We start from the raw sequence: 25,000 nt of genomic DNA on the forward strand, positions 1-25,000 counted from the left end.
TGGTTCTAGTTTGTATCAATGGTTCTGGTTTGTGTCAGTGGTTCTAGTTTGTATCAGTGGTTCTGGTTTGTGTCTATGGTTCTAGTTTGTGTCAGTGGTTCTAGTTTGTATCAGTGGTTCTGGTTTGTATCAGTGGTTCTAGTTTGTGTCAATGGTTCTAGTTTGTATCAGTGGTTCTAGTTTGTGTCAGTGGTTTTAGTTTGTGTCAGTGGTTCTAGTTTGTGTCAGTGGTTCTAGTTTGTATCAGTGGTTCTGGTTTGTATCAGTGGTTCTAGTTTGTGTCAATGGTTCTAGTTTGTATCAGTGGTTCTAGTTTGTGTCAGTGGTTCTAGTTTGTGTCAGTGGTTCTAGTTTGTGTCAGTGGTTCTAGTTTGTATCAGTGGTTCTAGTTTGTATCAGTGGTTCTAGTTTGTGTCAGTGGTTCTAGTTTGTATCAGTGGTTCTAGTTTGTGTCAGTGGTTCTAGTTTGTGTCAGTGGTTCTAGTTTGTGTCAGTGGTTCTAGTTTGTGTCAGTGGTTCTGGTTTGTGTCAGTGGTTCTAGTTTGTATCAGTGGTTCTAGTTTGTGTCAGTGGTTCTAGTTTGTGTCAGTGGTTCTAGTTTGTGTCAGTGGTTCTAGTTTGTGTCAGTGGTTCTGGTTTGTGTCAGTGGTTCTAGTTTGTGTCAGTGGTTCTAGTTTGTATCAGTGGTTCTAGTTTGTGTCAGTGGTTCTAGTTTGTATCAGTGGTTCTAGTTTGTGTCAGTGGTTCTAGTTTGTGTCAGTGGTTCTAGTTTGTGTCAGTGGTTCTAGTTTGTGTCAGTGGTTCTGGTTTGTGTCAGTGGTTCTAGTTTGTATCAGTGGTTCTAGTTTGTGTCAGTGGTTCTAGTTTGTATCAATGGTTCTAGTTTGTATCAGTGGTTCTGGTTTGTATCAGTGGTTCTGGTTTGTGTCAGTGGTTCTGGTTTGTGTCAGTGGTTCTGGTTTGTGTCAGTGGTTCTAGTTTGTGTCAATGGTTCTAGTTTGTATCAGTGGTTCTAGTTTGTATCAGTGGTTCTGGTTTGTATCAGTGGTTCTAGTTTGTGTCAATGGTTCTGGTTTGTGTCAGTGGTTCTAGTTTGTGTCAGTGGTTCTAGTTTGTATCAGTGGTTCTAGTTTGTGTCAGTGGTTCTAGTTTGTGTCAGTGGTTCTAGTTTGTGTCAGTGGTTCTAGTTTGTGTCAGTGGTTCTAGTTTGTGTCAGTGGTTCTAGTTTGTATCAGTGGTTCTGGTTTGTGTCAGTGGTTCTAGTTTGTGTCAGTGGTTCTAGTTTGTATCAGTGGTTCTAGTTTGTGTCAGTGGTTCTAGTTTGTATCAGTGGTTCTAGTTTGTATCAGTGGTTCTAGTTTGTATCAGTGGTTCTAGTTTGTATCAGTGGTTCTGGTTTGTATCAGTGGTTCTGGTTTGTATCAGTGGTTCTAGTTTGTATCAGTGGTTCTGGTTTGTGTCAGTGGTTCTAGTTTGTGTCAGTGGTTCTAGTTTGTATCAGTGGTTCTGGTTTGTGTCAGTGGTTCTGGTTTGTATCAGTGGTTCTAGTTTGTGTCAGTGGTTCTGGTTTGTATCAGTGGTTCTAGTTTGTGTCAGTGGTTCTAGTTTGTGTCAGTGGTTCTAGTTTGTGTCAGTGGTTCTAGTTTGTGTCAGTGGTTCTAGTTTGTATCAGTGGTTCTAGTTTGTGTCAGTGGTTCTAGTTTGTATCAGTGGTTCTAGTTTGTGTCAATGGTTCTAGTTTGTGTCAGTGGTTCTAGTTTGTGTCAATGGTTCTAGTTTGTATCAGTGGTTCTGGTTTGTGTCAGTGGTTCTAGTTTGTATCAGTGGTTCTGGTTTGTGTCAGTGGTTCTAGTTTGTGTCAGTGGTTCTAGTTTGTGTCAGTGGTTCTAGTTTGTATCAGTGGTTCTAGTTTGTGTCAGTGGTTCTGGTTTGTGTCAGTGGTTCTGGTTTGTGTCAGTGGTTCTAGTTTGTGTCAGTGGTTCTAGTTTGTATCAGTGGTTCTAGTTTGTATCAGTGGTTCTGGTTTGTGGTTCTGGTTTGTGTCAGTGGTTCTAGTTTGTGTCAATGGTTCTAGTTTGTGTCAATGGTTCTAGTTTGTGTCAGTGGTTCTAGTTTGTATCAGTGGTTCTAGTTTGTATCAGTGGTTCTAGTTTGTGTCAGTGGTTCTGGTTTGTATCAGTGGTTCTGGTTTGTTTCAGTGGTTCTAGTTTGTGTCAGTGGTTCTGGTTTGTGTCAGTGGTTCTGGTTTGTATCAGTGGTTCTAGTTTGTATCAGTGGTTCTAGTTTGTATCAGTGGTTCTAGTTTGTGTCAGTGGTTCTAGTTTGTGTCAGTGGTTCTGGTTTGTGTCAATGGTTCTGGTTTGTGTCAGTGGTTCTGGTTTGTGTCAATGGTTCTGGTTTGTGTCAGTGGTTCTGGTTTGTGTCAATGGTTCTAGTTTGTGTCAGTGGTTCTAGTTTGTATCAGTGGTTCTGTTTTTTGTCAGTGGTTCTAGTTTGTGTCTATGGTTCTAGTTTGTATCAGTGGTTCTAGTTTGTGTCAGTGGTTCTGGTTTGTATCAGTGGTTCTAGTTTGTGTCAGTGGTTCTAGTTTGTATCAGTGGTTCTGGTTTGTGTCAGTGGTTCTAGTTTGTATCAGTGGTTCTAGTTTGTATCTGTGGTTCTAGTTTGTGTCAATGGTTCTAGTTTGTATCAGTGGTTCTAGTTTGTATCAGTGGTTCTAGTTTGTGTCAGTGGTTCTAGTTTGTATCAGTGGTTCTGGTTTGTATCTGTGGTTCTAGTTTGTGTCAGTGGTTCTAGTTTGTGTCAGTGGTTCTAGTTTGTATCAGTGGTTCTAGTTTGTGTCAGTGGTTCTGGTTTGTGTCAGTGGTTCTAGTTTGTATCAGTGGTTCTGGTTTGTATCAGTGGTTCTAGTTTGTATCAGTGGTTCTAGTTTGTGTCAGTGGTTCTGGTTTGTGTCAGTGGTTCTAGTTTGCATCAGTGGTTCTAGTTTGTGTCAGTGGTTCTGGTTTGTGTCAGTGGTTCTAGTTTGTATCAGTGGTTCTGGTTTGTATCAGTGGTTCTGGTTTGTGTCAGTGGTTCTAGTTTGTATCAGTGGTTCTAGTTTGTGTCAGTGGTTCTGGTTTGTGTCAGTGGTTCTAGTTTGTATCAGTGGTTCTAGTTTGTGTCAGTGGTTCTGGTTTGTGTCAGTGGTTCTAGTTTGTATCAGTGGTTCTGGTTTGTATCAGTGGTTCTAGTTTGTATCAGTGGTTCTAGTTTGTATCAGTGGTTCTAGTTTGTATCAGTGGTTCTGGTTTGTGTCAGTGGTTCTGGTTTGTGTCAATGGTTCTAGTTTGTGTCAGTGGTTCTGGTTTGTATCAGTGGTTCTAGTTTGTGTCAGTGGTTCTAGTTTGTGTCAGTGGTTCTAGTTTGTATCAGTGGTTCTAGTTTGTGTCAGTGGTTCTAGTTTGTGTCAGTGGTTCTGGTTTGTGTCAGTGGTTCTAGTTTGTGTCTGTGGTTCTAGTTTGTGTCAGTGGTTCTAGTTTGTGTCAGTGGTTCTGGTTTGTATCAGTGGTTCTAGTTTGTATCAGTGGTTCTAGTTTGTATCAGTGGTTCTAGTTTGTGTCAGTGGTTCTAGTTTGTATCAGTGGTTCTAGTTTGTATCAGTGGTTCTAGTTTGTGTCAGTGGTTCTAGTTTGTGTCAGTGGTTCTAGTTTGTATCAGTGGTTCTGGTTTGTGTCAGTGGTTCTAGTTTGTATCAGTGGTTCTAGTTTGTGTCAGTGGTTCTAGTTTGTATCAGTGGTTCTAGTTTGTGTCAGTGGTTGTGGTTTGTGTCAGTGGTTCTAGTTTGTATCAGTGGTTCTAGTTTGTATCAGTGGTTCTAGTTTGTGTCAGTGGTTCTAGTTTGTATCAGTGGTTCTAGTTTGTATCAGTGGTTCTGGTTTGTATCAGTGGTTCTAGTTTGTGTCAGTGGTTCTAGTTTGTGTCAGTGGTTCTAGTTTGTGTCAGTGGTTCTAGTTTGTATCAGTGGTTCTAGTTTGTATCAGTGGTTCTAGTTTGTATCAGTGGTTCTAGTTTGTATCAGTGGTTCTGGTTTGTATCAGTGGTTCTGGTTTGTATCAGTGGTTCTAGTTTGTATCAGTGGTTCTAGTTTGTGTCAGTGGTTCTAGTTTGTGTCAGTGGTTCTAGTTTGTGTCAGTGGTTCTAGTTTGTGTCAGTGGTTCTAGTTTGTATCAGTGGTTCTAGTTTGTGTCAGTGGTTCTAGTTTGTATCAGTGGTTCTAGTTTGTGTCAATGGTTCTAGTTTGTGTCAGTGGTTCTAGTTTGTGTCAATGGTTCTAGTTTGTATCAGTGGTTCTGGTTTGTGTCAGTGGTTCTAGTTTGTATCAGTGGTTCTGGTTTGTGTCAGTGGTTCTAGTTTGTGTCAGTGGTTCTAGTTTGTGTCAGTGGTTCTAGTTTGTATCAGTGGTTCTAGTTTGTGTCAGTGGTTCTGGTTTGTGTCAGTGGTTCTGGTTTGTGTCAGTGGTTCTAGTTTGTGTCAGTGGTTCTAGTTTGTATCAGTGGTTCTAGTTTGTATCAGTGGTTCTGGTTTGTGGTTCTGGTTTGTGTCAGTGGTTCTAGTTTGTGTCAATGGTTCTAGTTTGTGTCAATGGTTCTAGTTTGTATCAGTGGTTCTAGTTTGTATCAGTGGTTCTAGTTTGTGTCAGTGGTTCTGGTTTGTATCAGTGGTTCTGGTTTGTTTCAGTGGTTCTAGTTTGTGTCAGTGGTTCTGGTTTGTGTCAGTGGTTCTGGTTTGTATCAGTGGTTCTAGTTTGTATCAGTGGTTCTAGTTTGTATCAGTGGTTCTAGTTTGTGTCAGTGGTTCTAGTTTGTGTCAGTGGTTCTGGTTTGTGTCAATGGTTCTGGTTTGTGTCAGTGGTTCTGGTTTGTGTCAATGGTTCTGGTTTGTGTCAGTGGTTCTGGTTTGTGTCAATGGTTCTAGTTTGTGTCAGTGGTTCTAGTTTGTATCAGTGGTTCTGTTTTTTGTCAGTGGTTCTAGTTTGTGTCTATGGTTCTAGTTTGTATCAGTGGTTCTAGTTTGTGTCAGTGGTTCTGTTTTTTGTCAGTGGTTCTAGTTTGTGTCTATGGTTCTAGTTTGTATCAGTGGTTCTAGTTTGTATCAGTGGTTCTGTTTTTTGTCAGTGGTTCTAGTTTGTGTCTATGGTTCTAGTTTGTATCAGTGGTTCTAGTTTGTGTCAGTGGTTCTGGTTTGTATCAGTGGTTCTAGTTTGTGTCAGTGGTTCTAGTTTGTATCAGTGGTTCTGGTTTGTGTCAGTGGTTCTAGTTTGTATCAGTGGTTCTAGTTTGTATCTGTGGTTCTAGTTTGTGTCAATGGTTCTAGTTTGTATCAGTGGTTCTAGTTTGTATCAGTGGTTCTAGTTTGTGTCAGTGGTTCTAGTTTGTATCAGTGGTTCTGGTTTGTATCTGTGGTTCTAGTTTGTGTCAGTGGTTCTAGTTTGTGTCAGTGGTTCTAGTTTGTATCAGTGGTTCTAGTTTGTATCAGTGGTTCTAGTTTGTGTCTATGGTTCTAGTTTGTATCAGTGGTTCTAGTTTGTATCAGTGGTTCTGTTTTTTGTCAGTGGTTCTAGTTTGTGTCTATGGTTCTAGTTTGTATCAGTGGTTCTAGTTTGTATCAGTGGTTCTGTTTTTTGTCAGTGGTTCTAGTTTGTGTCTATGGTTCTAGTTTGTATCAGTGGTTCTAGTTTGTGTCAGTGGTTCTGGTTTGTATCAGTGGTTCTAGTTTGTGTCAGTGGTTCTAGTTTGTATCAGTGGTTCTGGTTTGTGTCAGTGGTTCTAGTTTGTATCAGTGGTTCTAGTTTGTATCTGTGGTTCTAGTTTGTGTCAATGGTTCTAGTTTGTATCAGTGGTTCTAGTTTGTATCAGTGGTTCTAGTTTGTGTCAGTGGTTCTAGTTTGTATCAGTGGTTCTGGTTTGTATCTGTGGTTCTAGTTTGTGTCAGTGGTTCTAGTTTGTGTCAGTGGTTCTAGTTTGTATCAGTGGTTCTAGTTTGTATCAGTGGTTCTAGTTTGTATCAGTGGTTCTGGTTTGTGTCAGTGGTTCTAGTTTGTATCAGTGGTTCTAGTTTGTATCAGTGGTTCTAGTTTGTATCAGTGGTTCTAGTTTGTATCAGTGGTTCTGGTTTGTGTCAGTGGTTCTGGTTTGTGTCAATGGTTCTAGTTTGTGTCAGTGGTTCTAGTTTGTATCAATGGTTCTGGTCTGGGTTCTAGTCTGTGGTTCTGGTTCTAGTTTGTGGTTCTAGTTTGTGGTTCTAGTCTGTGCTCGCGGTGCAGCCGTAGAAAAGTCCGGTGTTCCTCCTGCAATGGGTCGTGGGTTCGAGTCCCGTGGAACTCCTCTGTAAACAGTTGCAGCGTCCGGCCTGGCGGTGGCGCCGCTCCAGCCGCCGTCCTCAAAGTAACAAAGTGAAGAAACCATGCAAACGCGATACAAAAGTCCCCAAAACCTCCGTCCGTTTCAAATCAGTCCAGACTTTCCCCGAGTCCGTCGCGTTTCTCGGCAGGAAAACTGTCCCGGACTCTCCCGAACTCCTCCCGGACGTTTCAAAAGCTCCGCCAAACCCGAGCGTCCCGTGAACGCGGCGTGAACGAACGGTTTCCCGCACGGCGTCCGCGGCGGCGCCCTAGATGCGGCTGACCCTCCGCGCCAGCAGGGGGTGCCCCGGCGGGAGCGTGTTGTGCGGCGGCGTGGGCAGCGTGTGCACGAGGTGGTGGCGGAGGAGGTGGTGGTGGCCCGGGTGGCTCAGCGTGAAGGCGTGGCCGGGCGGGGGGGCGTGGCCTAAAGGGGGCGGGGAGCAGGGCGAGTAGGGCGGCGGCTGCGGCCCCGGCTTGATGCCCCGCGTCCTCATGTAGGACAGGAACTGGTCCGGGATCTCGGCCAGGACCTCTTTGGCGAGACGGGCCATGCTCAGGATGTGGTTCCCACGGCGATCCACGTAGTCTCTGAACGGGACGAACTGAGCACAGAGAGAGAGGCGTTACAGCTTAACCTCTGAACCTCTGAACCCCCGCACATGAGGGCGGGGCACAGGGCTGTGAAATTAATGGAAATTCGATTACGATTTTGATTATTACACTGAACGATTACATAATTAGCAAAATCGTTTTTTTTTCTTTTTCATTTCAAATTTTCAATTTTTGTTTTTCCTTTTTTCTTTTTTCCCCCCTTTTTTTAATTGTATGATTTTTTTTCTTCATTTTTTCCCTTTTTTCCCCTTTTTTCCCCCTTGTTTCCCCTTTTTTCCCTTTTTTTCCCTTTTTTCCCCTTTTTTCCCCCTTTTTTTCCTTTTTCCCCCTTTTTTCCCTTTTTTCCCTTTTTTTCCCCCTTTTCCCCTTTTTCCCTTTTTTATTTCCATTTTTTCCATTTTTTCCCCTTTTCCCCCTTTTTTATTTCCTTTTTTCCCTTTTTCCCTTTTTTATTTCCTTTTTTATTTACTTTTTTCCCTTTTTTCCCTTTTTTCCCCTTTTTCCCCCTTTTTCCCCCTTTTTTCCTTTTTCCCCATTTTTTCCCTTTTTTCCCTTTTTTCCCTTTTTTATTTCCTTTTTCCCCCCTTTTTCCCCTTTTTCCCTTTTTTCCCTTTTTTATTTCCTTTTTTCCCTTTTTTTCCCTTTTTTTTCCCTTTTTTTTCCCTTTTTTTCCTTTTTTTCCCTTTTTCCCCCTTTTTTTTCTCCCTTTTTTCCCTTTTTTTTCCCTTTTTTTCCCTTTTTTTTCTCCCTTTTTTTTTTCCCTTTTTTTCCTTTTTTTCCTTTTTTTCCTTTTTTTTCCTTTTTTCCCTTTTTTTTTCCTTTTTTCCCCCTTTTTTCCTTTTTTTTCCTTTTTTCCCTTTTTTTCCCCCCCTTTTTTCCCTTTTTTTCCTTTTTTCTCCTTTTTTTCCTTTTTTTTCCTTTTGTTCCTTTTTTTCCCCCTTTTGTTCCTTTTTTCCCTTTTTTTCCCTTTTTTTCTTCCTTTTTTCCCCTTTTTCCCCTTTTTTCCTTTTTTCCCTTTTTTTTCTCCCTTTTTTTCCTTTTTTTCCTTTTTTCCCCTTTTTCCCCTTTTTTTTCCTTTTTTCCCCTTTTTTTTCTCCCTTTTTTTCCTTTTTTTCCTTTTTTTCCCCCTTTTTTCCCTTTTTCCCCCTTTTTTCCTTTTTTTTCCCTTTTTTTCCTTTTTTCCCCCTTTTTTTCCCGTTTTTTCCCTTTTTTTCCTTTTTTTTTCCTTTTTTTCCTTTTTCCCCCCCTTTTCCCCCCTTTTTTTCCCCTTTTTTCCCCCTTTTTTCCCTTTTTTTCCTTTTTTCCCTTTTTTTCCTTTTTTTCCTTTTTTTTCCTTTTTTTCCTTTTTCCCCCCCTTTTCCCCCCTTTTTTTTCCTTGTCCTTTTTTTCCTTTTTTTCTCCCTTTTTTTCCTTTTTTCCACCTGTGCCCCGCCTCCTGATGTGTTGTCTCTTCAGGCTTTGGGAGAGACCTTTTCGCCTTGACTCTGTGTTTTAAGCTGAAGAAGGTTGAGAGAAGTCTGACCTGAACGATGTCGCGCTCGGCCACTCGTCCCTGTGAGGAAATCCTCTCCTCGTCGCCGTCCAGCTCGATCATCTCTGGAACACAAACATGTGGTTAATCTCCAGCAGAAGCTCCGCACTGATACCTCATGAGCCGCCCGTTATCAGCAGCTCGTTTCCCAGGCCGATCCGCAGCTGAGCAAACAGGCCGCGGCGCCCCCTGGTGGCCGTGCGCACAGCGGATTACCAGATCAGCACGAACAGACGAGCGGAGCTTACCGTCGAACTCGGCCGGCCCCACCCCCACGATGATGATGGACATGGGCAGAGACGCCGCCTGCGGACACACGGCAGAGCGTCAGCACACGCACACACGTGTTCTCAGCTTTCAGGTTAAGCACAGTTCAGGGGAAAACGACTGGAAAAGGACGTTCGACATTATTAAACAGATCATCATTTTCAAGCAAAAAGGGAAAGAAAAAGGATCTTTCTGCTGATGAAAAGAGTGAAATAGTTGAATGTCTTGGTCTAAGTGTGAAAACCTTTGATATTTCAGTAGATGATGAAGCGTAATCATTGAACTGATCAGAGATTTGTGGATGATTCACGGTTTCTGCAAGACAAATACATCAGATTAAGAGAACAGATGCTACAAAGCCGACCCTCCAGAGGCTGCAGTGGCTCAGAAATACACGAAGACTCATTTTCACACAGTCTTGTTCACTGATGAGGCCGTGTGACCCTGGATGGTCAGATGGATGGAGTAGTGGATGGAGGTGAATGACCACAATGTCCCAACAAGGCAGTGACGTCAGTAAGGAGGGGGCGGAGTCATGGGGAGAGAGCTGGTCGGCCCCTTTAGGATCCCTGAAGGAGTGAAAATGACCTCTTTCTGACTGACCATTTTCTTCATCTTCATCATGACAACGCACCATGTCCTGCTGTAAAGAAAACCTCTGCATCACTGGCTGCTATGGGCAAAAAAGGAGAGAAGCTCATGATGTGGACCCCCTCCTCCCCTGACCTCAGCTCTATTGAGAACCTTTGGAGCCTCAACAAAATAAACTTCTATGAGGGTGGGAGGCAGTTTTCATCCAAACAGCAGCTCTGGGAGGTTATTCTAACATCCTGCAAAGAAATCCAAGCAGAAACTCTACAAAAACTCACAAGTTTAATGGATTTAAGAATTTTGAAGCTGCTCAAAGAAGCTCCTCTGGTAAAATATAACTTGACCTGTTGAGATGTTTTTGATTGAAATATCTTTTGATTTCAGTAAACATGACCTCCTAATGCTGCAGATTCAACAAATGACCATTTTCAGTTAATTACAAGCTTTAAAACGTATTGAAACCATGAGTTGCAGAATAATTTGGAACAGTGGATTTTGAGGTTTTTACTTGATTTATTTTTGAAAAAATACTGTTTTCACTGGGAGATTTTTTCCACCACATTTAAATGATCCTCGACCAGTTACAGACTTGAAAATGATGCTGACTCTCATTTGAGTTGACAATTTAGAAAATCTTAATATCTCATAATAATTTGGAACGCGGTGTGTCTCAGAATGGAAAAGTTGCATCAGTAAAATCCTCCTCATGAACTAAAAACAAGCCCAGCCTTTCACGTTCTCTCTCTGACCCGATCAGTCTCTGGTCTGTGTTATGAGTTTGATAAAAGTGGCAGCGATAATGATGAGCCGGACCGTTTCAAATCCCTCCAACACACGAGTAACGACTTCATAACGAGTTCATAATGAGTTCATAATGAGTTCATAATGAGTTCATAATGAGTTCATAATAATGATATCAAAGTTTAAGCTCCGCCCTGAGGCCGCTCTAATAACGCCTCCCTGACACTGGGAATACAACCTTTATTACTGAACAAATGAGCTCAGGGACCGAGAGGCCTGTGGACCGAACACGGCCCGGACCGGACTAACACGGCCCGGACCAGAGTAACACGGCCCGGACCGGACTCACACGGCTCGGACCGGACTTACACGGCCCGGACCGGACTTACACGGCCCGGACCGGACTTACACGGCCCGGACCAGACTAACACGGCCCGGACCGGACTTACACGGCCTGGACCGGACTCACACGGCCCGGACCGGACTCACACGGCCTGGACCGGAGTAACACGGCCCGGACCGGAGTAACACGGCCCGGACCGGAGTAACACGGCCCGGACCGGACTGTAACCTGGTTTAAAGTGAGGTCCAGACCGATGAGATGGGCCATGAGTTCACAGCATAGAAATATATACATGGATGAGGCATGCTGTCCCAGCTCCTATCTCTTTACATAGAGGTGCTCAGTGGCGCATCGTCCGCCATAACGGCCCAAAGTGCCCGTATGACGCGTCACCTGTATCTCTGCTCCCACGGCCCAAGTGGGTGAAAGCAGCGGGAGCGCGCACGGCGGCCGACGAAGCCTCAGAGCGGAGCGGACGCCATTACGCAAAAAGTCAAATCTCTTAATATCATCGTTCTTTAAATACAAAATGTTTTTTTAAGGCCATTTCAGGCGAATAAGCTGCTCTGCTACGATGACTTTGGGGGTTAGTTTGTGGGTGCGGGGCTTAAAAAGCTCGTTTAGCCGCTCTTTGAACAACCGGGCGCTTAGCGGCCCTTCCAACGTACGTAACCGCGCTCATGAACTTCCGCTCGGTCACTTTTCTGGGAAGTCTCGTAAGTGCTGGAAGTCTTGATATTGTGATAGAATTGATAAAAATCGAGTTGTTACTTCACTGTATTTGCTAGTATAACGTCACAACTAGAATTGTTTGGCTGAAATACAAAGAATGAGCACTGCAAAAGTGTTTATATTACATTTTCATTGGTAAAATGTGAGATATTGTTTTTTTGATAGCATTTATCTGTACTGTACTGTACTGTACTGTACTGTACTGTACTGTACTGTACTGTACTGTACTGTACTGTGCTGTACTGTACTGTACTGTACTGAACTGTACTGAACTGTACTGTACTGTACTGTACTGTACTGTACTGTACTGTACTCTAATGTACTGTACTGTACTGTACTGTACTGTACTCTAATGTACTGTACTGTACTGTACTGTACTGTACTCTAATGTACTGTACTGTACTGTACTGTACTCTAATGTACTGTACTGTACTGTACTGTACTGTACTCTAATGTACTGTACTGTACTGTACTGTACTGTACTCTAATGTACTGTACTGTACTGTACTGTACTGTACTGTACTGTACTGTACTGTACTGTACTGTACTGAACTGTACTGTACTGTACTGTACTGTACTGTACTGTACTGTACTGTACTGTACTGTACTGTACTGTACTGTACTGTACTCTAATGTACTGTACTGTACTGTACTGTACTGTACTGAACTGTACTGTACTGTACTGTACTGTACTGTACTGTACTGTACTGTACTGTACTGTACTGTACTGTACTCTACTCTACTCTACTCTACTCTACTCTACTCTACTCTACTCTACTCTACTGTACTGTACTGTACTGTACTGAACTGTACTGTACTGTACTCTACTGTACTGTACTGTACTGTACTGTACTGTACTGTACTGTACTGTACTGTACTGTACTGTACTGTAATGTACTGTACTGTACTGTACTGTACTGTACTCTACTGTACTGTACTGTACTGTACTGTACTGTACTGTACTGTACTGTACTCTACTGTACTGTACTGTACTGTACTCTAATGTACTGTACTGTACTGTACTGTACTGTACTGTACTGTACTGTACTGTACTGTACTGTACTCTACTCTACTCTACTCTACTCTACTCTACTCTACTCTACTCTACTCTACTGTACTGTACTGTACTGAACTGTACTGTACTGTACTGTACTGTACTGTACTCTAATGTACTGTACTGTACTGTACTGTACTGTACTGTACTGTACTGTACTGTACTGTACTGTACTGTACTGTACTCTACTCTACTCTACTCTACTCTACTCTACTCTACTCTACTCTACTCTACTGTACTGTACTGTACTGTACTGAACTGTACTGTACTGTACTGTACTGTACTGTACTGTACTGTACTGAACTGTACTGAACTGTACTGTACTGTACTGTACTGTACTGTACTGTACTGTACTGTACTCTAATGTACTGTACTGTACTGTACTGTACTGAACTGTACTGTACTGTACTGTACTGTACTGTACTCTAATGTACTGTACTGTACTGTACTGTACTGTACTGTACTGTACTGTACTGTACTGTACTCTAATGTACTGTACTGTACTGTACTGTACTGTACTGAACTGTACTGTACTGTACTGTACTGTACTGTACTGTACTGTACTGTACTCTACTGTACTGTACTGTACTGTACTGTACTGTACTGTACTGTACTGTACTGTACTGTACTGTACTCTAATGTACTGTACTGTACTGTACTGTACTGAACTGTACTGTACTGTACTGTACTGTACTGTACTGTACTGTACTGTACTCTAATGTACTGTACTGTACTCTAATGTACTGTACTGTACTGTACTGTACTGTACTGTACTGTACTGTACTGTACTCTAATGTACTGTACTGTACAGTACTGTACTGTACTGTACTGTACTGTACTCTAATGTACTGTACTGTACTGTACTCTAATGTACTGTACTGTACAGTACTGTACTGTACTGTACTGTACTGTACTCTAATGTACTGTACTGTACAGTACTGTACTGTACTGTACTGTACTGTACTCTAATGTACTGTACTGTACTGTACTCTAATGTACTGTACTGTACAGTACTGTACTGTACTGTACTGTACTGTACTCTAATGTACTGTACTGTACAGTACAGTACTGTACTGTACTGTACTGTACTGTACTGTACTCTAATGTACTGTACTGTACAGTACTGTACTGTACTGTACTGTACTGGATCCAGGACAGATGCGGAAATCATGCATTTTTGTGTGTTTCATTCTACTTACACAAATAATGGTGTAAGTACATAAGTACATAAGTACATAAAATGCTGCTAGTATTTTTTAAATTAATAAAACAGTTACAGGTTATTAGTGCCATTATTTAATTTTCAGAAATGAGTTTAATAACATGTAGGCTAGTTGTTTCTTATTAACCATAATCCAATGCTATAAACACATGTTATATTCATCATACATTTCGTATTTAGTTTTTGGCTAAAGACTTAGAGAAACATAAACTTACTTGAGATGTTTGTTAGTTGTCGTTTATCCTTGTTTTTAGTCCAGTTCATTTGTTTTGCTCAGACTTCAGCCGCTAAATCACACGAGGGAGAATCTGCTCGTTCATGAGTCATCACGCACACGCACACGCGTGTACACGGGTGTAAAGGGGCGGACCCCCCCACTGGTTCACAGTCATTGCTCATGTGTGACCGATGAAACACACGAGGGCTGAGAGTCATCTCGATTCACCTTGATTGGTTTTTGATTGAGGATTTCACGCCGGGATCGGACTTGGATGTGGACGAGTCTCAGTGGAAACTAACTCTAACTCTGTGCATGAGTAAAAACATGAACATTTCCCCGTTTGCTCAGACTCTGCTCAGGCCTGAGTCTCTGTGTGGAACAGCCTCTGAACTTTATTTAAAGGGGGGGTATTCTGCAAAATGGACTTTTCCAGCTTTCCATCCTGTTATTCTGTCACTCCCTCATTAAAAACATGGCTGAAGTGTTGCCTTGGCACATTCACGTATTTCTGAGTAATCTGTAAAAACTCTGATGGCGGCCATTTTAGGGATAGGTTTGCCTGAGTCCTCCTAGGAACGCCCCCACCTCCTGGAGACGCCTCCGAGCTTTGGTCACCAGCCGAGTAACCGACCACTGCTCCTCAGCAGAACCCCCTCCCCACTGATGCCACAGACAGCGTGTGGAGGGGGCGTGTCTAAAGGCTCAGAGGTTCTTAAAGAGACAGAGGCCTATTTCAAGACATTCACTACAGCCATTTTGAGAGAGACATTTTATACAAGGCAGTTATTCTAATTTACTGCATTTACAGACCAACAGAAGGTTTGTCATCAATGTAGTGAGATATAGACTGGTGCTATGTGACTGAAAAAAGCAGAATACCCCCTCTTTAAAGCAGAACACCCCCTCTTTAAAGCAGAACACCCCCTCTTTAAAGCAGAACACCCCCTCTTTAAAGCAGAACACCCCCTCTTTAAAGCAGAACACCCCCTCTTTAAAGCAGAACACCCCCTCTTTAAAGCAGAACACCCCCTCTTTAAACACCACGAGGAGGACGACGCCTCTCAGGAGGATCAAACCAAACGTGACTCTGAGGACACTCACGTTGACGATGCTCTCTTTGGTCTGGGCCATGTCGGTGATGACTCCGTCTGAGAGGATGAGGAGGATGAAGTACTGCGAGCCGTCGGTCACTGCGGACGCGTATCTGGAACACACAGAGAAACCAACCTCAGAGCCTTTAACTGTTTCGAACAGTTTTGAAAAATGGTTGAAAACTTGACATTTTTTGAACATTTAAACATTTTATTTATTTATTTTTTACATTTTTGAAATTTTGGGATTTTTTACTTATTTCAATTTTGTTCATGTTTTGAAAAATTGTTGAAAACCTGATTTTTTATGAAAATTATGGAAAAAATTGACAAATTTCGGAAAAGTTTTTGAAACATTTTGGAAACGTTTTGAAAAATTTGGGAATTTTTTTTAAAAATGTGAAAAATGTAAAAAAAAAAAAAAGTATAAAAACATGGGAAAGTTTGGAGGAAATTATTATAATTTTCATTACAGAATTTTAGAAGAAAATGGAAAAAAAAATTGGAAAATAGAACGTTTTTATAAAGTTTGTAAAAAAAAATGTAATAACGTTTTTTTGGGGGAAAAATTGTTGAAAACTTGACATTTTTTGAACATTTAAACATTTATTTTTTACATTTTTTAAATTTTGGGATTTTTTTTAATTTCAATTTTGTTCATGTTTTGAAAAATTGTTAAAAACCTGATTTTTTATGAAAATGATGTAAAAGTGTGAAATGTCCTCATGTCTGTGTCACACCCGACCTGCAGGAAACATCAGACATTTTTAAAAACAAAACGCTTTATTTCTAAACGACAGAAACTTACATTTACTTCATATAAATATCAATAAAGTACCATCTTATCTTATCTTATATTCACGTGGTTGATGAACAGCAGAAGTTTCACACTGACGTCACTAAGAAAACGCTCTGCCCTGTTTCAACTGATGACTAATAAACTAATAATAAACTAATAATAAACTAATAATAAACTAATAATAAACTAATAATAAACTAATAATAAACTAATAAATGAATGAACTAAACGAGCGTCAGAGCGAGAACCTGAAGCTGCAGAAGTGAAGACCAGATCCAGGCGTTGCTACGGCAGCGGTTTCTACGGCAGGAAATGTATTCTTGGACTGAGGGGGCGAATCTACCCCCCCCCCCAGAGAGAGAGAGAGAGGCGGGAAAACCACTCTGCCATGAGGATAACCACTCTGAAGCCGCTCCTCGTCCCGCGCTCCTCGTCTCAGAGGATCATTAAGTGGGAGTGAAATTTACTGAATGACATTTGAGATTCTTAATCAGCACAAATGTCGCCTCCCACAGTTTGTTACTCACAGCGTTCCCCGCCCGGGTACTCTGGGGTTCCCCGCCCGGGTACTCTGGGGTTCCCCGCCTCCAACATAACACACTGCAAAAAGTGCCCGACTAAACATCTTAAAACAAGACAGTTTCTGCCAATGGGGTCAGTGGTTTTTTCTTGCTAAGAATTCTTATTTCTAGAACATTTTTCTCATCATAAAACAAGAAAGAAACACTAAATTTAGGCAAATAAATAACTAGAATTAAGCAAAATGTCCTCAGAAAATGGAATAATTTAAGGAAAACATTTTTATTTAGTGAAAAACTGTGGATATTTTACTTAAATGTTGCTTGATTTAAGTCAAATGTTCTAAATTAAACACATTTTTGAGCAAAATGTTGTTAATAAAAACTAATATTTAAGGGACTCGTCTCCATGATGTGGAGCCAGATGGTCAGAATCACCTATTGTACATGTTTTTAGTGGCAGACACGGGAGAACATGCTCCACACAGAAAGGCCCCGTCCTGGTGGGAATCGAACCCAGGACCTTTGAGCTGTGAAGCTGAGGCTCTAACCGCTGAGCCACCGAGCCACCCACTTTAAAGAATGGAATGTTTTATCTGTCTGTGAGAATCAGTTCTTAAATAAAGATCTTATTTTTCAAGATTCAAAAAGTGTTTCTTTCTTGTTCCAAGAAAAATTTGCATGTTTTTAGCAAATTTATCTGAACAAGAAATGGCCAGATTTGAAATAAGCTCGGCAAAACATTATTACTTTTTAGGGAAAAAATAAGAACTTATTTCTTAAAGTAAGACATTTTTTACTTAGAATCCACTTTTTGCAGAAACTTCAGGGTCAACACAGTTTATCACGATCGTTTGGTTCTTCTGATCTTTCAGACTCAGGATCATGGGGGGGGGAGGTTCTCCTCAGACAGCGCCCCCTCCAGGCTCTCACAGCTCTATCCTCACATGTGTCAGAGAGGAGGTTCTCTCAGACAGCGCCCCCTCCAGGCTCTCACAGCTCTATCCTCACATGTGTCAGAGAGGAGGTTCTCTCAGACAGCGCCCCCTCCAGGCTCTCACAGCTCTATCCTCACATGTGTCAGAGAGGAGGTTCTCTCAGACAGCGCCCCCTCCAGGCTCTACAGCTCTATCCTCACATGTGTCAGAGGAGGTTCTCTCAGACAGCGCCCCCTCCAGGCTCTCACAGCTCTATCCTCACATGTGTCAGAGGAGGTTCTCTCAGACAGCGCCTCCTCCAGGCCCTCACAGCTCTATCCTCACATGTGTCAGAGGAGGTTCTCTCAGACAGCGCCCCCTCCAGGCCCTCACAGCTCTATCCTCACATGTGTCAGAGGAGGTTCTCTCAGACAGCGCCCCCTCCAGGCCCTCACAGCTCTATCCTCACATGTGTCAGAGGAGGTTCTCTCAGACAGCGCCCCCTCCAGGCTCTACAGCTCTATCCTCACATGTGTGAGAGGAGGTTCTCTCAGACAGCGCCCCCTCCAGGCTCTCACAGCTCTATCCTCACATGTGTCAGAGGAGGTTCTCCTCAGACAGCGCCCCCTCCAGGCCCTCACAGCTCTATCCTCACATGTGTCAGAGGAGGTTCTCTCAGACAGCGCCCCCTCCAGGCCCTACAGCTCTATCCTCACATGTGACAGAGGAGGTTCTCTCAGACAGCGCCCCCTCCAGGCCCTCACAGCTCTATCCTCACATGTGTCAGAGGAGGTTCTCCTCAGACAGCGCCCCCTCCAGGCTCTCACAGCTCTATCCTCACATGTGTCAGAGAGGAGGTTCTCTCAGACAGCGCCCCCTCCAGGCTCTCACAGCTCTATCCTCACATGTGTCAGAGGAGGTTCTCTCAGACAGCGCCCCCTCCAGGCCCTCACAGCTCTATCCTCACATGTGTCAGAGGAGGTTCTCCTCAGACAGCGCCCCCTCCAGGCTCTCACAGCTCTATCCTCACATGTGTCAGAGGAGGTTCTCCTCAGACAGCGCCCCCTCCAGGCTCTCACAGCTCTATCCTCACATGTGTCAGAGGAGGTTCTCCTCAGACAGCGCCCCCTCCAGGCCCTCACAGCTCTATCCTCACATGTGTCAGAGGAGGTTCTCCTCAGACAGCGCCCCCTCCAGGCTCTCACAGCTCTATCCTCACATGTGTCAGAGGAGGTTCTCTCAGACAGCGCCCCCTCCAGGCTCTTACAGCTCTATCCTCACATGTGTCAGAGGAGGTTCTCTCAGACAGCGCCCCCTCCAGGCCCTCACAGCTCTATCCTCACATGTGTCAGAGGAGGTTCTCTCAGACAGCGCCCCCTCCAGGCCCTCACAGCTCTATCCTCACATGTGTCAGAGAGGAGGTTCTCCTCAGACAGCGCCCCCTCCAGGCTCTACAGCTCTATCCTCACATGTGTCAGAGGAGGTTCTCCTCAGACAGCGCCCCCTCCAGGCTCTCACAGCTCTATCCTCACATGTGTCAGAGGAGGTTCTCCTCAGACAGCGCCCCCTCCAGGCTCTACAGCTCTATCCTCACATGTGTCAGAGGAGGTTCTCCTCAGACAGCGCCCCCTCCAGGCTCTCACAGCTCTATCCTCACATGTGTCAGAGGAGGTTCTCTCAGACAGCGCCCCCTCCAGGCTCTACAGCTCTATCCTCACATGTGTCAGAGGAGGTTCTCCTCAGACAGCGCCCCCTCCAGGCCCTCACAGCTCTATCCTCACATGTGTCAGAGGAGGTTCTCTCAGACAGCGCCCCCTCCAGGCTCTCACAGCTCTATCCTCACATGTGTCAGAGAGGAGGTTCTCTCAGACAGCGCCCCCTCCAGGCCCTCACAGCTCTATCCTCACATGTGTCAGAGGAGGTTCTCTCAGACAGCGCCCCCTCCAGGCCCTCACAGCTCTATCCTCACATGTGTCAGAGGAGGTTCTCTCAGACAGCGCCCCCTCCAGGCTCTCACAGCTCTATCCTCACATGTCAGAGAGGAGGTTCTCTCAGACAGCGCCCCCTCCAGGCTCTCACAGCTCTATCCTCACATGTGTCAGAGAGGAGGTTCTCTCAGACAGCGCCCCCTCCAGGCTCTCACAGCTCTATCCTCACATGTGTCAGAGGAGGTTCTCTCAGACAGCGCCCCCTCCAGGCTCTACAGCTCTATCCTCACATGTGTCAGAGAGGAGGTTCTCTCAGACAGCGCCCCCTCCAGGCCCTACAGCTCTATCCTCACATGTGTCAGAGGAGATTCTCTCAGACAGCGCCCCCTCCAGGCTCTCACAGCTCTATCCTCACATGTGTCAGAGGAGGTTCTCTCAGACAGCGCCCCCTCCAGGCTCTCACAGCTCTATCCTCACATGTGTCAGAGGAGGTTCTCTCAGACAGCGCCCCCTCCAGGCTCTCACAGCTCTATCCTCACATGTGTCAGAGGAGGTTCTCTCAGACAGCGCCCCCTCCAGGCTCTACAGCTCTATCCTCACATGTGTCAGAGGAGGTTCTCTCAGACAGCGCCCCCTCCAGGCCCTCACAGCTCTATCCTCACATGTGTCAGAGGAGGTTCTCTCAGACAGCGCCCCCTCCAGGCTCTCACAGCTCTATCCTCACATGTGTCAGAGGAGGTTCTCTCAGACAGCGCCCCCTCCAGGCTCTCACAGCTCTATCCTCACATGTCAGAGGAGGTTCTCCTCAGACAGCGCCCCCTCCAGGCTCTACAGCTCTATCCTCACATGTGTCAGAGGAGGTTCTCTCAGACAGCGCCCCCTCCAGGCCCTCACAGCTCTATCCTCACATGTGTCAGAGGAGGTTCTCTCAGACAGCGCCCCCTCCAGGCTCTCACAGCTCTATCCTCACATGTGTCAGAGGAGGTTCTCTCAGACAGCGCCCCCTCCAGGCCCTCACAGCTCTATCCTCACATGTCAGAGGAGGTTCTCTCAGACAGCGCCCCCTCCAGGCCCTCACAGCTCTATCCTCACATGTCAGAGGAGGTTCTCCTCAGACAGCGCCTCCTCCAGGCTCTACAGCTCTATCCTCACATGTGACAGAGGAGGTTCTCTCAGACAGCGCCCCCTCCAGGCTCTCACAGCTCTATCCTCACATGTGTCAGAGGAGGTTCTCTCAGACAGCGCCCCCTCCAGGCTCTCACAGCTCTATCCTCACATGTGTCAGAGAGGAGGTTCTCTCAGACAGCGCCCCCTCCAGGCCCTACAGCTCTATCCTCACATGTGTCAGAGGAGGTTCTCTCAGACAGCGCCCCCTCCAGGCTCTCACAGCTCTATCCTCACATGTGTCAGAGAGGAGGTTCTCTCAGACAGCGCCCCCTCCAGGCTCTCACAGCTCTATCCTCACATGTGTCAGAGGAGGTTCTCTCAGACAGCGCCTCCTCCAGGCCCTCACAGCTCTATCCTCACATGTGTCAGAGGAGGTTCTCTCAGACAGCGCCCCCTCCAGGCCCTCACAGCTCTATCCTCACATGTGTCAGAGGAGGTTCTCTCAGACAGCGCCCCCTCCAGGCTCTCACAGCTCTATCCTCACATGTGTCAGAGGAGGTTCTCCTCAGACAGCGCCCCCTCCAGGCTCTACAGCTCTATCCTCACATGTGTCAGAGGAGGTTCTCTCAGACAGCGCCCCCTCCAGGCTCTCACAGCTCTATCCTCACATGTGTCAGAGGAGGTTCTCCTCAGACAGCGCCCCCTCCAGGCTCTCACAGCTCTATCCTCACATGTGTCAGAGGAGGTTCTCTCAGACAGCGCCCCCTCCAGGCTCTCACAGCTCTATCCTCACATGTGTCAGAGGAGGTTCTCCTCAGACAGCGCCCCCTCCAGGCCCTCACAGCTCTATCCTCACATGTGTCAGAGAGGAGGTTCTCTCAGACAGCGCCCCCTCCAGGCTCTCACAGCTCTATCCTCACATGTGTCAGAGGAGGTTCTCTCAGACAGCGCCCCCTCCAGGCCCTCACAGCTCTATCCTCACAAGTGTCAGAGGAGGTTCTCCTCAGACAGCGCCCCCTCCAGGCTCTCACAGCTCTATCCTCACATGTGTCAGAGGAGGTTCTCCTCAGACAGCGCCTCCTCCAGGCTCTCACAGCTCTATCCTCACATGTCAGAGGAGGTTCTCTCAGACAGCGCCCCCTCCAGGCTCTACAGCTCTATCCTCACATGTGACAGAGGAGGTTCTCTCAGACAGCGCCCCCTCCAGGCTCTCACAGCTCTATCCTCACATGTGTCAGAGGAGGTTCTCCTCAGACAGCGCCCCCTCCAGGCTCTCACAGCTCTATCCTCACATGTGTCAGAGGAGGTTCTCTCAGACAGCGCCCCCTCCGGGCCCTCACAGCTCTATCCTCACATGTGTCAGAGGAGGTTCTCTCAGACAGCGCCCCCTCCAGGCTCTACAGCTCTATCCTCACATGTGTCAGAGGAGGTTCTCTTAGACAGCGCCCCCTCCAGGCCCTCACAGCTCTATCCTCACATGTGTCAGAGGAGGTTCTCTCAGACAGCGCCCCCTCCAGGCTCTACAGCTCTATCCTCACATGTCAGAGAGGAGGTTCTCTCAGACAGCGCCCCCTCCAGGCCCTCACAGCTCTATCCTCACATGTGTCAGAGGAGGTTCTCTCAGACAGCGCCCCCTCCAGGCTCTCACAGCTCTATCCTCACATGTGTCAGAGGAGGTTCTCTCAGACAGCGCCCCCTCCAGGCTCTACAGCTCTATCCTCACATGTCAGAGAGGAGGTTCTCTCAGACAGCGCCCCCTCCAGGCCCTCACAGCTCTATCCTCACATGTGTCAGAGGAGGTTCTCTCAGACAGCGCCCCCTCCAGGCTCTACAGCTCTATCCTCACATGTCAGAGAGGAGGTTCTCTCAGACAGCGCCCCCTCCAGGCCCTCACAGCTCTATCCTCACATGTGTCAGAGGAGGTTCTCTCAGACAGCGCCCCCTCCAGGCTCTCACAGCTCTATCCTCACATGTGTCAGAGGAGGTTCTCTCAGACAGCGCCCCCTCCAGGCCCTCACAGCTCTATCCTCACATGTGTCAGAGGAGGTTCTCTCAGACAGCGCCTCCTCCAGGCTCTCACAGCTCTATCCTCACATGTGTCAGAGGAGGTTCTCTCAGACAGCGCCCCCTCCAGGCCCTCACAGCTCTATCCTCACATGTGTCAGAGGAGGTTCTCCTCAGACAGCGCCCCCTCCAGGCTCTCACAGCTCTATCCTCACATGTGTCAGAGGAGGTTCTCTCAGACAGCGCCTCCTCCAGGCTCTCACAGCTCTATCCTCACATGTGTCAGAGGAGGTTCTCCTCAGACAGCGCCCCCTCCAGGCCCTCACAGCTCTATCCTCACATGTGTCAGAGGAGGTTCTCCTCAGACAGCGCCCCCTCCAGGCTCTCACAGCTCTATCCTCACATGTGTCAGAGGAGGTTCTCTCAGACAGCGCCCCCTACAGGCTCTACAGCTCTATCCTCACATGTCAGAGGAGGTTCTCTCAGACAGCGCCCCCTCCAGGCTCTACAGCTCTATCCTCACATGTGTCAGAGGAGGTTCTCTCAGACAGCGCCCCCTCCAGGCTCTCACAGCTCTATCCTCACATGTGTCAGAGGAGGTTCTCTCAGACAGCGCCCCCTCCAGGCTCTCACAGCTCTATCCTCACATGTGTCAGAGGAGGTTCTCCTCAGACAGCGCCCCCTCCAGGCTCTCACAGCTCTATCCTCACATGTGTCAGAGGAGGTTCTCTCAGACAGCGCCCCCTCCAGGCCCTCACAGCTCTATCCTCACATGTGTCAGAGAGGAGGTTCTCTCAGACAGCGCCCCCTCCAGGCTCTCACAGCTCTATCCTCACATGTGTCAGAGGAGGTTCTCCTCAGACAGCGCCCCCTCCAGGCTCTCACAGCTCTATCCTCACATGTGTCAGAGGAGGTTCTCTCAGACAGCGCCCCCTCCAGGCTCTCACAGCTCTATCCTCACATGTCAGAGGAGGTTCTCTCAGACAGCGCCCCCTCCAGGTCCTCACAGCTCTATCCTCACATGTCAGAGGAGGTTCTCTCAGACAGCGCCCCCTCCAGGCCCTCACAGCTCTATCCTCACATGTGTCAGAGAGGAGGTTCTCCTCAGACAGCGCCCCCTCCAGGTCCTCACAGCTCTATCCTCACATGTGTCAGAGGAGATTCTCCTCAGACAGCGCCCCCTCCAGGCCCTCACAGCTCTATCCTCACATGTCAGAGGAGGTTCTCTCAGACAGCGCCTCCTCCAGGCTCTCACAGCTCTATCCTCACATGTGTCAGAGGAGGTTCTCTCAGACAGCGCCCCCTCCAGGCCCTCACAGCTCTATCCTCACATGTGTCAGAGGAGGTTCTCTCAGACAGCGCCCCCTCCAGGCTCTACAGCTCTATCCTCACATGTGTCAGAGGAGGTTCTCTCAGACAGCGCCCCCTCCAGGCTCTCACAGCTCTATCCTCACATGTGTCAGAGGAGGTTCTCTCAGACAGCGCCCCCTCCAGGCTCTCACAGCTCTATCCTCACATGTGTCAGAGGAGGTTCTCTCAGACAGCGCCCCCTCCAGGCCCTCACAGCTCTATCCTCACATGTGTCAGAGGAGGTTCTCCTCAGACAGCGCCCCCTCCAGGCCCTCACAGCTCTATCCTCACATGTGTCTGAGGAGGTTCTCTCAGACAGCGCCCCCTCCAGGCTCTCACTGCTCTATCCTCACATGTGTCAGAGGAGGTTCTCTCAGACAGCGCCCCCTCCAGGCTCTCACAGCTCTATCCTCACATGTGTCAGAGGAGGTTCTCCTCAGACAGCGCCCCCTCCAGGCCCTCACAGCTCTATCCTCACATGTGTCAGAGGAGGTTCTCCTCAGACAGCGCCCCCTCCAGGCTCTACAGCTCTATCCTCACATGTGTCAGAGGAGGTTCTCTCAGACAGCGCCCCCTCCAGGCTCTCACAGCTCTATCCTCACATGTGTCAGAGGAGGTTCTCCTCAGACAGCGCCCCCTCCAGGCTCTCACAGCTCTATCCTCACATGTGTCAGAGGAGGTTCTCTCAGACAGCGCCCCCTCCAGGCTCTCACAGCTCTATCCTCACATGTGTCAGAGGAGGTTCTCTCAGACAGCGCCCCCTCCAGGCCCTCACAGCTCTATCCTCACATGTGTCAGAGGAGGTTCTCTCAGACAGCGCCTCCTCCAGGCTCTCACAGCTCTATCCTCACATGTGTCAGAGGAGGTTCTCTCAGACAGCGCCCCCTCCAGGCTCTCACAGCTCTATCCTCACATGTGTCAGAGGAGGTTCTCTCAGACAGCGCCCCCTCCAGGCTCTACAGCTCTATCCTCACATGTGTCAGAGGAGGTTCTCTCAGACAGCGCCCCCTCCAGGCTCTACAGCTCTATCCTCACATGTGTCAGAGGAGGTTCTCTCAGACAGCGCCTCCTCCAGGCCCTCACAGCTCTATCCTCACATGTGTCAGAGGAGGTTCTCTCAGACAGCGCCTCCTCCAGGCTCTCACAGCTCTATCCTCACATGTGTCAGAGGAGGTTCTCTCAGACAGCGCCCCCTCCAGGCTCTACAGCTCTATCCTCACATGTGTCAGAGGAGGTTCTCTCAGACAGCGCCCCCTCCAGGCTCTCACAGCTCTATCCTCACATGTGTCAGAGGAGGTTCTCCTCAGACAGCGCCCCCTCCAGGCCCTCACAGCTCTATCCTCACATGTGTCAGAGGAGGTTCTCTCAGACAGCGCCTCCTCCAGGCTCTCACAGCTCTATCCTCACATGTGTCAGAGGAGGTTCTCTCAGACAGCGCCCCCTCCTGGCTCGTACCTGGCCACGTGGTTGATGACGGGGCTGAAGTGGGTGGGGCCGTAGAGCCGCACCGTCTTCAGGCTCTGGTAATACGCCTCCAGGACGCCCTCGATGCCGGCGCAGTACGGGTTCTGGGAGTTTCCGTTCTGCACGA

The 25,000-nt window shown here is 47.0% G+C and overlaps 1 protein-coding gene across 1 annotated transcript in view; it reads right to left on the bottom strand.

Moving 5' to 3' along the window:
- Positions 1 to 6,651: 6,651 nt before the first annotated feature.
- LOC306982891 (copine-8-like) overlaps positions 6,652 to 25,000 on the bottom strand; it is a gene marked incomplete at its 3' end in the record, with an annotated part of 45,823 nt that continues 27,474 nt past the window's right edge. Inside the window, exons 10-14 of the mRNA XM_079583337.1 lie at positions 24,865 to 24,992; positions 14,797 to 14,899; positions 8,774 to 8,831; positions 8,517 to 8,590; positions 6,652 to 6,984 (exon numbers count right to left, since the gene is read on the bottom strand). Of these exons, the coding sequence (XP_079439463.1) occupies positions 6,652 to 6,984; positions 8,517 to 8,590; positions 8,774 to 8,831; positions 14,797 to 14,899; positions 24,865 to 24,992 (696 nt within the window). The remainder of the gene's footprint in view (positions 6,985 to 8,516; positions 8,591 to 8,773; positions 8,832 to 14,796; positions 14,900 to 24,864; positions 24,993 to 25,000) is intronic.

Source organism: Gobius niger (genome assembly GCF_951799975.1).
Source record: "Gobius niger genome assembly, contig: SCAFFOLD_150, whole genome shotgun sequence".
NCBI classification, from domain to species: domain Eukaryota; kingdom Metazoa; phylum Chordata; class Actinopteri; order Gobiiformes; family Gobiidae; genus Gobius; species Gobius niger.